This window comes from Physella acuta, unplaced genomic scaffold, assembly GCF_028476545.2.
Source record: "Physella acuta isolate Inbredline_101_S28 unplaced genomic scaffold, ASM2847654v3 ptg000141l, whole genome shotgun sequence".
NCBI classification, from domain to species: Eukaryota; Metazoa; Mollusca; class Gastropoda; family Physidae; genus Physella; species Physella acuta.
This window is the reverse complement of record NW_026731660.1, coordinates 19,156-32,488: the sequence shown is the minus strand read 5'-3', so window position 1 is coordinate 32,488 and position 13,333 is coordinate 19,156. Positions and strand designations below refer to the sequence as shown.

At 31.3% G+C, this 13,333-nt stretch overlaps 1 protein-coding gene across 1 annotated transcript in view; it reads left to right on the top strand.

Moving 5' to 3' along the window:
* LOC131935276 (uncharacterized) overlaps positions 1 to 12,716 on the top strand; it is a 67,732-nt gene extending 55,016 nt beyond the window's left edge. The window contains exon 15 of the mRNA XM_059291661.1: positions 12,464 to 12,716. Within this exon, the coding sequence (XP_059147644.1) occupies positions 12,464 to 12,716 (253 nt within the window). The remainder of the gene's footprint in view (positions 1 to 12,463) is intronic.
* Positions 12,717 to 13,333: the final 617 nt, after the last annotated feature.

Below are 13,333 nucleotides of genomic sequence, written 5' to 3'. Positions count from 1 at the left end.
GCTTTAGTATCTATTGGATACCTTTACTAATATTTAGGAAGAGACTCACACGTTTCTTTATAGTTATTAAAATAGTTGTGTATAATTGATTTCCTAAAGGACACATTGGGACAGAAAAATAGAGGAACCAAATTAAATAAAAGCATGTAAAAAAGCTGTAATCGATCTTGTGATTTCTTAAATGGATATTATAAACTAAGTAAAAGCTTCTAAAAGACCATTTTCTACAGATTAATCGAAGAAAAAATTGTGCCCATGCCAATTACTGACCTACGGAATGACACACTACTTAACAGCTTATATTATACAAGCCGTCCCGGACATACCCTACACTGGCTTATGTTAACAAACCTATCTATAAAGACCGTGGATTGTGTGTATACAACCGGCTTAACACGGGTTTAATAATATATATTTCTTTTCCAAACATAAACGCACAGTGCTCACATTATATTCCGGGGCCCCAAATCGCACTCCAACGACTAAGCACCCCATCTTATCCACAATCTGTTGCTCTCTTGAAAACGAACGTCGGCGGGAAGACCCGGCGCGCCGAATAGCCCCCTATCGGGGCGCAAGAGGACGCGCTGAATCCAATTTAGTTAAAGACAATAAAAACCCTTCGTGCCAGCCGCACTCTTGATATCGAACACATGCACGATAACGATCATAGGATAGCCAGCGTACGCGTCTATTTATATTTAGTAAACGACTATAATACCCCGTCTTATCCGCAAACGGAAAGATACAATTAAATATAAAGTACATTTAGGTACGTTATTGGTATACTTTTTTTCAAACAAAATTGGAATCTTTGTAGATTGGAATACATTTATTTTTTTTATTTTCTGCACTTTACGCAGGGCCGGCGCTACCTTTAAGGCGAATTAGGCGGCCGCCTAGGGCGCTAACCATAGGGGGGGGGGGGGCGCAAAAATGCAAAATCTCCATTATCAAAAAGTACCTAAAATTAATAACTTTGCGTTTTCCGGAAAGACACTTGCCCGAATGCCGTTTGCACGAAGGCCGATTTCCCGAATCTACACTTTCCCGAATGCGGCAAACGCCCGAATTTACATTTGCCCGAATGGGACTAATGGCTGAAAGCCACTTGCAATATATATATATATATATATATATATATATATATATATATATATATATATATATATGTTTTGCTTAAGGCTCTAAATTACCTGGCGCCGTCACTGCCTTTACGTCACTTAAAAATGATAAGTTTGGAGTATGAAAATTTTATTTGAAAAGGACCAATACTGAGTCTTTTAAAATCAATTAAGACTTTAGTACAAAAATAAACACTGCATTGCACAAAAGCGACCAATTCGAGGTTTTACTATATGCATTTGTTCCACAATTTCACAATTTGAGCTTTATGTATTAGATATTGTATGGTATATTCTGCATGTAGACCCTTTAGCTTTCATTTTCATTGCAATAATATATTAATCATTTGAAAAAAAAATATGAGAATTATATATCAATTCATTGTTAAATCTAATTGGATTATTTTAAATTAAAATTCAACTCTTCTTATTCTTCTATCCCCAGATTCCAACTAAGGGATTTTTACTCAATAGTATATCTGAAGTATTAGTAGAATATTCATCAATGAGAACATTTTCCGCAGTAGATTTCTACGTTTATCACCGTATATTATACAGCCTTGTCTGTATGTATTACAGTGAATGCGATCGTGAGATGATTAACATAGAAGAGATACTTTTACAGTACACATATTGCGGTAAAATTATTTAATGTCAATGTTGTTTTTTTCTTCTTAAAATCCAGTTTTCTCAAGTTTTAATTGCTTTCAGTTAGCAGCAAAAAGTTAAAAAAAAACTCATACACATGTTTCAAAACCAAACCAAAAAGAAAATATATGATTTTCTTTTAATATATAACGATTGACTACTATTTAATTAACTAAAATGAAACGCGTGGTGCGCTTTATTACGCTTTGAAAACTTTTTCCAGAATTAAAGACGCGACCCACGCTTTAATTATCGTCGTTTGATTATTTGGTCTGCTTGAAGTTTCCTCAATGCTAATGCTAGTTTTCTTTTGTTTCCTTAGGTAAGGTATGTAAATATTTCAGGTTTCTTCTGGTTTAATTCTATTTCTTTGAGTCTTGACAAGCATTGGCACGGGTGAATTTTGTTTCAACGGAATATAGGTTTGATCAGAAATTGTTGTCTAGTGTAGTGTTGCGGATTGCTGAGGAAATGAAAGGGCAATGTTAAATATAATTTATGAATCAAATTCTTAACACATTGAACGATTATAAGTCGGCATCGTCTGAATTGTTGTATGAATAGTCAGGGGCGGAACTACCATGCCGCAAGACCAAGCAATGCGGAAGAATGGGGGGGGGGGGTGGAAGGGGGAAGGGACAAAGGCAAAACAACAGCAGTATTTTTTTCACTTTGTTCGTGCAAATTGATAGTGGCTTTAAAAAAAAACTAGATTTAAATATATTGGTAGTCATTCTTTAGTAACCAACTACTGCTGTCGCGTAGAATTAAAAAAAACACATGACAAGAACAGTAGTGTGAGATATCGAAACGTTTAAAATACTCCCAAGATTTATTGCTCTTTTAAAACAGTCCAAGAAGACGGCTGTGGAGGGGGGAGGGATTATATTCTTCTAATTATCAAATTAAAATAAATAATTGTCATAAAACGAAAATAGGAAACCACAGCAAATATATATTGATCGTCTCAGTCGCAAACCGTCTAACTCCGAAAATGTAAATTTTACAGGGGAAACAAAAACTGATTATTTCATTGTTGATCGTTCTAAAAAAATTATAAATACGTGCGAAGAACCTCTCTACCGACTATACGGTAGCGTTTTAAAATGTGCTTTGTTAATATTTACAACATTATAGCAGGTTTTAAAAGATAGTCGGTTTTGTCGGTCTAAAACTCTCGCTGCCAAACCGTCTATCTGTGCACGCGCAGACTTGGCCGTTTTGATTCAATAATTTAGGTCTCAGCCGCGTTCGTTCGTTTTGTCCAAGGAACTTGATTTAGCTATGTTTATGTTTTTAGGTTATAATTAACACTTTATAATATTTAGATTATAGTTTTGAGCTCATGTTTTAATTATTTGAGTTTATTTAATTTCATTGGGTCAGTTTAATTTTAGTAGAGATGTTTTAGTATGGCTTTGTCGCTTTCGACTGTTTATTCATACAGGCTGTATTTAGCACTAGACTTGTTAATTGTTAAAGGTTAGGCTTTATGTATTACATTATGTATTCCCATGGTTTATTTTACTTGTAGAATGATAATAGTACTAATATAGAACTTATTGTTAGATATATTATAATTGTGGCATAACACATAAATCACACTACTAATAACAAGGTATACTTATTTTTCAAAATACAACCAAATGAAAAACGTATTTATTTTTTAAAATTTATTCTTTAAATAAACGTCACACGAAGAAACATTAAAATGGCAACATGTTTTTAAAATCATAAAAATTAGTATTTGTGAATTGCTTTTAGGTGCTCATATATGACAGCGTTTATCTTTTTTTTGCTTATGTACAACTGGTCAAGGCTACAGATGAGATCATAGGCTTGCGGCCCTAGTTTAGCAATTGCCAGCTATCTGCTAATTCACTTTTAAGTGGATAGTAGCATCAGGGTTATAAAGTAGTGCACGAATAACTGTTGCATTGAATTCTTGATAGGTCTGACTGGTCTTTTGAGAGATGCTGGTCTCTTGTATGGTAGGACTGGTCTTTTTGAGTGAGGTTGGTTTGTTATGTGTGTTACGCCTGGTATGTTGAGAGATCAGAGGCGTAACGACCCTTCCCGGGAACAACCTTTCAATTTTCAATTTGCACCCCATCTCAAACTTTCAATTTACACCCCCCCCCCCCTCAAACTTTCAATTTGCAACCCCCCCTCAACCTTTCAATGTATTTTTCCAAACCATTTTGGCGCCCCCTAAGGTCGGCGCCCGGGGACATATGTACTACTAGCCCCCCCCCCCTCGCTACGCCTCTGTAAGAGATGCTTGTCTCTTGTATGGTATGACTGATCTTCAGTGTTTCTTCTAGACTTTTTTTTATCAGGGGGGGGGGACTTAAAATTTTCGGGGAGAGGGGCGGACTAAAATTTCCGGGGGGGGGGAGGCACTGTTAAAAGTACATATTTTCTATATAAATTAGTGGAAGAAACTCTGCTGTTCTTTGCAAGAGGTTGGTCTGTTATGTGAGGCAGGTCTGTTGAAAGTGACTTGTATGGTAAGATTGGTCAGTTGAGAGAGGGCAAAGCAGAACAGAGGTCATATTTCCTATTATGACCATTGCAATTTTTCAAAAAGATTTTATGGCACTTAGGCTGGTCGATTGCTTTGCATAGAGCTTGGTAATTTACACGGCCAAATAGGAAAGTTGTCTGTAATTTTATTAGCCATATTGAAAAATTGTCGGTCAGACAAATAAAGGACTACTCAATTCAGCCTTATTAGCGGGGAGACGCCATGGTAAAATATTATATAGGCCCTACTTAAGAATTTGTAACTATTTTATATATGTAAATATATAAACTATATATATATATATATATATATATATATATATATATATATATATATATATATATATATATATATATATATATTTATATATAGGGTTTATATATATATATATATATAGGGCCTATATATATATATATGTATAATGTATATATATACATATATATATATATATATATATATATATATATATATATATATATATATATATATATATATATATACATAATATGTATATATATATATACAGAGATTACAGTTAAACACATAAATGACGAAGATCTACTAAATACAGCAGTAACAGAATCTTCCTTAACCGTTTGTTTGCTACGATTGTTAAAATCATTTTTTGCGGAATGCCATCAATTCACAGAGGTAAATTCTTACGTATAATAAACCAAATTTAAAATTGGTTTAAAAATTGCTTAATTCAAGATTTATCAGTTTACTTACATTAATGCTTAATATTCTTTTAATAATGTCTAATAATAATAATTTTTTATCCCAAATTTTCTAAAGCGTATGGCCGAATGTAACATTGTTGAACTATTGACTGCTTGTCTTAACAGGCAAAATAATTTACAGGTAAATTTTAGAATATAAACAAACTGTAATTACATTCTTTTAGAATAGGCCTACCTATCTAAAGTCAACATAAAATATTATATCTTTGAAAACACCCTCTTTACCAGAGTGCCGTCTCGAGCTGTATTATGTATCACGTGTTGTCCATTTCATACAATATTGTTTGCCGCACGAAAAGAATTGACTACTTTCGTAATGCAAATACTGATGAGGTAAGTAATGTGTATTATAAGAGATATTCTTGATATCGATAGGGCTTTCACTGTGGTGTTTATAGATTATATATTCAGATATCAAAATGAAGAATGATATTTAAAATGTAATTAAAAATATTTTCTTATACATTTAGTAGTATACATTGACAGAGAGAATAGTTATGCCTCATTTCTTTAAATAAATTTAAATCCAATAGTAAAATTCATCTGCATAATATGCATATTACTTATTAAAATAATAGTCATAGTGCATTCTAAATTTATTTTATGATTGTTTATTTATATTTCAAAAAGTTTGCCGAACTGCCAATCGAATATACATTAATTGTAAAGAAATAATTTCTCAATGCTATGCAATCTAAATGGCCGGTAACAAAACGACCCCAATAAAACGACCACAGACAACACGACCCAGTCAATGAAGCCCCGCCAAATAAGCTCCCAACACATTTTTCTCAGACGAATTGACTTCTAATATTTTAGTTCCCAGAAAAAAAATGACTCTCTACAAAATGTCAACGAAAACAGAGGCTGCAAGGGAAAAAAAAACATCACAAATTTTCACTTTTGGTCTAGACTCTAGACGTAACTAATAATCTCTTCCCTAAAACCACTCTTAATTCTTGCATCTCCCCTGTCGTAACATCAGTTTAAAATGCCTGTCCTAAAACATTATATCTTTAAACTCTTTAATTCAGATACAGAAACAATTCCTGAAATGTTAGTAATGCGTGATGCTTCAACCAGTTGCCTCATAAAATTAAAATACCAACTTATTTAACAATAGTATGAAAATATTCTTCCTAAACCAAACGCAATTCATAAACAATTAGATTAAATTGAGCTCCTAAAAGCAAAGTGCCACAAATTTAAAACATTTTAAAAAATGTGAGCTCAACACCCGGGTAAACAGAAAGGTATGCAACGGAAAATAGCGCAACGGAAACATGCGCAAAAAAAATTGCGAATTGGAAAAAAGCGCAAGCAGAAAAAAGGGCAAACAAAGTGCGCACACATAAAAAAGCGCAAACAGAAATTTAAACAATTACAGTTGCATGTTAAATAATGTATGAACAAAATAGTATAATCTCATAGTGTGTAATATTTCAAAGTTAGTAACTTATGAACAAAATATTGTTATCGCTTTCTTTTATAACTTTTGGCGCATTTTCTTTCAAAAGAATACTAAAATTATAAAAAGATTAGAGAGTCTCATAACGTATAGTCAGCCTGAAAAAAATAACAATGAACAATTGATAACTAATAAGAGTAACACGAGAGACAAATCAAAAAGAATAAGCGCCTGCAGTCAACCGATGAGACTTTGCCAATTTTCCCACTCCTGAGTTGGAGATTCAGATAGAGTCAATAAATAACTAAATGGTCGTTTATCCCTTTCAGGACCACAAGAATTGAACGCATAATTTCAAATATCTGTTCACAAATTTTGAAGTAAAATAAACAAAACAATAGCCTGTTTTCGTTCATTTGTTTACTTTATTTGCGTATACTCTTCTATTTGTTGTTTTAAAATTATACAGCAACATTTAGGTTAATAATTGAAACCATTGGGAAGGGGGCCCAATTAAAATTATGTGGGATACTGGTTAAAGTATATATTTTCTCTCTCTCTCTCTCTCTCTCTCTCTCTATATATATATATATATATATATATATATATATATATATATATATATATATATATATATATAATATGATTTTTTATATTACGTGCTTCATGGGAATGGAGGGGGGGGGGCTGTACTCCACCGAAAAAACTATTTAAGACCCAAACCTACTAAGCGGTATCAATGGTTTAATAAGTTAAATATTTATTGGAATTTACTACAAATAATGTTCCGTTTAAAATATAGATCCAACAACTTTCGCAATTATAATTATGATGTTTTAAAGTCATGTTTTATTTTTTTTGTGTAATTGTAGTTTTTTTAAACATTTTACCATTTAACCTTATCTATTTTTATATGATTAGATTTGATATTTTTTTTTGTTAGCCAATAGCATTTTAGCCTTTTAAGTACAGTTTTGAGTGCCCCTTAGTAATTGTCTTGATATTAACTCATTAACATTATGATTATGGCTAATTTAAACTGTGCTCTCTACTATCTTTAAACCAAGCATTATTATTATGCTACTTAAAAAATAATATTATATCTTTTGAAATTGAAAATTGAACACAGACGCATTTATACTTTCTTAGTTAGCTCAAAGTATTTTAATATCGTCTTATTTGGTGTTGATAGTCATTTTTATATAGCACTGTATACATGAAATGTAATCCTGAATGTAACATTTACGTACAAATTATTTTCTATTTTTCTTACAAGGTAATCCTCAAATTGAAATCTAGCAATAAAAGAGTCTCGATGTATATAAAAGTTTTACTTTCCTTGATTGGAGAAAATTTGACTAATGAGAAGAAAGGTATAGGCCTACACATATTTTTTTATGCTGATATTAAAATTAACTCTGCATAGGTTCGTGCGGTTGTTTAGATTTTTTTCAGTTTTAACAAATACAATTATTTTTAAGAAAGCATTTACCTTGATTTTAAACAAAATATGACACATGCTTCACCTACTCAGCAAAAAGTAATGTTATTTTTCTTAAATCACATGCTTTTTTTTTCTGTCACCACACCTAGTGCTCTAACCCTTACCATGCCAAGAGTGGAATGCGAAATAATGGAAAATGTCAATATAATTTTTTCGTGCCGCTTTTGCATATACAAAAATTATAACATATAAAAAAACACTTTTAAAGAATTGTTTTAATCGCTGATAATTTGTGGTTTGTACTTTAGTTTACAGAGTTTGTTCATAGCATATGTTTTGAATCTCCAATTTTTAAATCTATATATTTTTATGGTCTGTACAGCTGAACTAAAACAAGCAATAATTGAAGGCATTACTTTAGCTACCAACAATCCAAGAAGAGCATATTTGGGAATTGGACTTAACGGTCTTATGAAATGTCTTGCTAAATTGGCAGAAGGAGAAGATGAATTTCACGACGTATTGTTATTTACCATTATTATTTTACCATTTCATAGTTTAAATTTTACATTAATGATCTTTAGTTTTAATTTGGGCCGATGCATTATTAGCTCCTCATTACCGTGTAACTCTGGTGATGTGTAATCGACCGCTTTGTTTTTACAACCAAAATCGCTTATTAATTAACATATTATATCAAATTGATATGTCTTTTTTTACTTGAGACTAACTAATAATTATGTTTCTATTTGAACACTAGCTTGTGAAAATGTGTGTAAGTATAGAGGAAGGATCATATTTTGTTTGATATGTATGCATTTTTTTTTAAATTATATATGTTTACTCGCATGTACTTATAATACAACGATCTTATAGATACTCCCATTGCTTCCAAGATTTAAAGAAATTCTCGCTATTCAAAATAATTCGGAACAGAGAAATTTGACGGCGTGTTTAAAGGAGTTATGTAGGAGCATGCAGGCCAGCCAAACAATTTTATTTGACGAAACATTCAATGATATGTTAGGGCACTTAACTGTCAGTGAAGACAAAACTATTTCAGACAATGCGTACTCAATATTTTGGAGATCCGGCCAAAGTACTGGAACTTTGCCTACTAAAAGAGGTAAGATTCTGAAATTTTTAATGAATGTGTATATTGATGACGCTTTATGAAAGTATGGAGAAAAATACGTGAAGTGCACTACATGTTTACGTTTTGTTCCCCATCTGTTCATTTCTTTTTTTTTGAAAAAAGAATTGACAAATTAACCCTGCACCATAAGCCAACCACTTTTGCTTTTTATTATAACAAAAGAGAAAACATGCTAAGTATGTTATGTGTTTTTTATAAATTAAGGATATTTTCTTTCTCAGATATTGTCCTATCTGAAGAATTCCCGAAAAACTTCACAATTAATGAATCAGCAATAGGTGCAGGCTCGTTTGGTAGCGTCCATCTTGTAACTGATGAAGCTAGACCCAATGAGAAGAAATTTGTTGCTAAGAAATCGTGTCTGACGTCACTTGAAAAAATGGATAGTTTACTTGTATGTTACATGGTTTATGAACTCTTGATTATATAACTGCAAAGTCTGTAGGAAAATAGTTTTCTAAAACTGAGTTATTTAAATGTAAAAATGCATGCATTATCTATCTTGGGTCGTATTTGACGGGGCACGTACTTAGATCTAAATCAATCAAACATATATATATATATATATATATATATATATATATATATATATATATATATATATATATATATATATATATATTTATAAAAATACTCTCAGGATATGTGTAAAAAAGAGGCAACGATTTTACTTAAAGTAAAGCACAGACGAATAGTTCAATTTCACGGATTTAAGAAAACAGAGGATGAGTTTTTTATATTTTTAGAATATCTGAAAAATGTAAGCAAAACTACATGAAATTATTTAATTTTAATACTTTAATGCATTTTGTAATCTATAGTATAAAATGTTGTCACTTCTTTCAGATACGAATAATATATTTTTGACGTGTTTTAGGGCACACTAGCAGAATTTATATCAAAGCGAGGTAGTTTGGATGAAAAGTTGACACGACACTTTACTACTCAAATTCTGGAAGGTATAGAGTACCTGCATCAGAATAATATTCTGCATAGGGATATCAAAGGTTTGTTGCATATCATAGAGAGAGAGAGAGAGATAGGTAATTTGGATGAAAAGTTTGATAAGACAATTAAGTATTCAAATTCTGCATTAGTATATTAAAGGCTACCCTCTTCACACGTCCACCTAACTGAAACAATATGTATCTGAGTGGTATTTTAGAAACTTTAGTTTGTCGGAGGTCAACCACTAATTGATCACAATTTAAGAACAAGATCTTATATGTATTTGTATAGCTGACTACCTAATTAAAAAGTACATACTTTTTTGAATTCCCGTGCAATAATGTACAGTATCAAATCCGTTTAACGGAAATAATTTAAAACTTGATAGAAACAAGAGCATTACAATTTAATAGTTATATGTGAAATGTCATCTACTTAACTTACATGCTGCTCTATATATTGGTTTGGAGTAACCTAAAATAAGGTAAGTATCACTTTTGGTGAATGGAAGTTGCCCAAAAGCTGACAAAACACCATAACATTCAAATAAAATTTATATATGAAACGTCTTCAACATAAATGAAACGGTACTTAATGGTTTCCTGTATTCTGACACACGGACAACAACGAAGTATTTCCGGATCCGGTAGGATGTAAAACGTCAAGGTTTTACAAAACATCCTTAATACTTCGTATTCGGAATCTATCCAAATATCAGCATAATTATTACTCTTTCTCTATTCTCTGTAGAAAGGAGAGTAAAAAGGAAGGCTTTTGCTACAATTATTTAAATTTTCAAAACAAGTATAGTAAATATTCTATTTTTCAATTGCCATGTTTCAATAAAATTCGATATCTAAAATCCTTGCCGAAATCATATAAAATTAAATTTTGGCCCATTTGTAATGGAAACTTACATCGATTTTTGTTATCGTGTGAAATACAAACATTTTTTCTAGGCAATAACGTCCTTATGGAAGATGACTGGAACCTAAAGATTACAGACTTTGGTCTATCTGAGTTTGTAGATGTCAATGGGGTCGCTACTGAAATTGGCACAGTACGATACATGGCACCAGAAGTGATTTATACAGAAGGCAACATAATACGAAACTACACAAGCAGGGCAGATATATGGTACATAATTTTATATAATTAATTATATGTTGGTAGACAATTAAACACCAGTGGTTAAAATTTAATAACCCACTATGCAAATTAATTAAATAATTACTCGAGTCGAGTCAAACAAGCAGTTTAGTCTCACTAAAATCATTTATAAAACACATTATGTTGAAGCTTTAACTCCAGTTAAGTTTTTATTTCGACAACATAACGACGTATTCGATTGATAGAGCTAAAGACTGTTGAGCAGCAAGTCTCGAACTCGAATCCGAGTTTATGTTAATAGAGCGTCCCCCATTTCCTTCAACCACTTAGGGAAAATAAAGGCGGCTGTGAATAGTGCTGACCAAAATTACCCTCCATATGCCGAGGTATAAAAACAGATAAGCTACACTTCACCCGCCCATGTGTCTTGGGAACAAACGAGAAAATATGATGATGATGATTTTTACTATTAATGAAATCTATGAATTTAAAGGTCGATAACTACAAATGTTTCGAATATATTTCTCTTTTTTAAAACAATTTACCTTTTAAGCATAATAAATTACTTTTTCAAATAGCTTAAACAATAATTCTCTTTTGTTTGAGAAAAAACTTCTCAAAAAAAACTTCTCAAAAAAAAAAACGACCGCGGGCATTTTGTTAGTTGAATCTTTTAAGGTCTTCTTCCTTTTAAAAAAAATAAAATGTATGCATTCAACGTACTTTATATTTTTTAATTAAGGTTATGTTCTAAACTATAACGTAGTCTATAGATAGTCTATTAATGAATCTGTATTTCATACATGGAACTCGATTTAATTGATTTTGAATAGCTATTTTAATATAGCAGTTGAATCAATATTTTTAAAAATTACAGATGAGGATGTAACCAAGCATTAAAGATTTAAAATATAACGATGATTATTCTAAATGTATCACTTAGGTTTTAGTCTTCGTCTTCTTTTAACTTTCATTTGGATTTATCTGTTTAGATTAAATCTAGGCTATACGTTAGCAATATATATATTTAACATGTTTCATATTAATAATTAAGATAAAAATTTCATTTGAATTTAAGCTGTATTGTTTAGTTCATCGTGGTTCAAAGAAATTATACCATAGAGTGTTAAGGTTTAGCCTATATATATATATATATATATATATATATATATATATATATATATGTAACAAAAATTCTATTGTTTGTTATTGTGTGTTATTCTGTGCTTACAGCTTTTTTGGCACACATTGCCTGGAATCTTTTATAAATGTTACCGTCTCATATGGTCACACACAATCAATTTGCAGATAATGCTTTTAGTAAACTGATCTTTTTTTTTTAAATTCTCATTCTACAGGAGTGTCGGCTGCACAGTTTTAGAGATGATTAACGGGAAACAACCAAACTCGTCAGTTCCAACACAGCAGATTGTTTTCCAGACCTACCTGGGGAACCCTCTTAAATATCAACTACCTGAAGCGTCATCTGTTTACTTGAAAGAGTTTTTAGAAAGGATTTTACAGCGGGAATCTAAGTTAAGGCCAACTGCTGATTGGTTGTTAAAAAACGATCTGTTTATTAAAGGGACTGACGGGCTGGAGAATTGTTGAGATTAAATAATGTTGTTTTTTTAAAAGTTAATCTCAAACTACATACATATGCAACCTTTTTCACAAATTTATTCAATTAATTTGTATTAGCTTTGATAGAAAAACTATGTTAAAGAATATTTGTATCAAGACCTACATTTGTTTTTGTACTCGGATCATTTACGATGCGAAAATCAATCTATAATTGTATGTAAATATTGTAAGTCTAATTTTACATAGTAATAATAAATTCCTTATCCACATTGCTTTCACTACAAAGTCCAAACAGACAAGAATATTAAATGTACCGTATAATATTTAGTGGTGATTTGAGACATTTTATTCTTATTAGCTTTAATTTAATGTTCAAAGTAAACTGTAAACGTTTCATAACTTAAAATTGTGGTAATTAATTTCAAATTTTAAGCATATGTTCTACTGCTGAAAAGAAAGAGAATGAGTAAGAGAGAGAGAGAGAGAGAGAGAGAGAGAGAGAGAGAGAGAGAGAGAGAAAGAGAGAGAGAGAGAGAGAGAGAAAGAGAGAGACATATTGACATTTATATATATTGAATGTTATTGGAAGCATACATAAAATGTCACTAAAATATGATAGTACCTAAAGATTACAGACTTTGGTC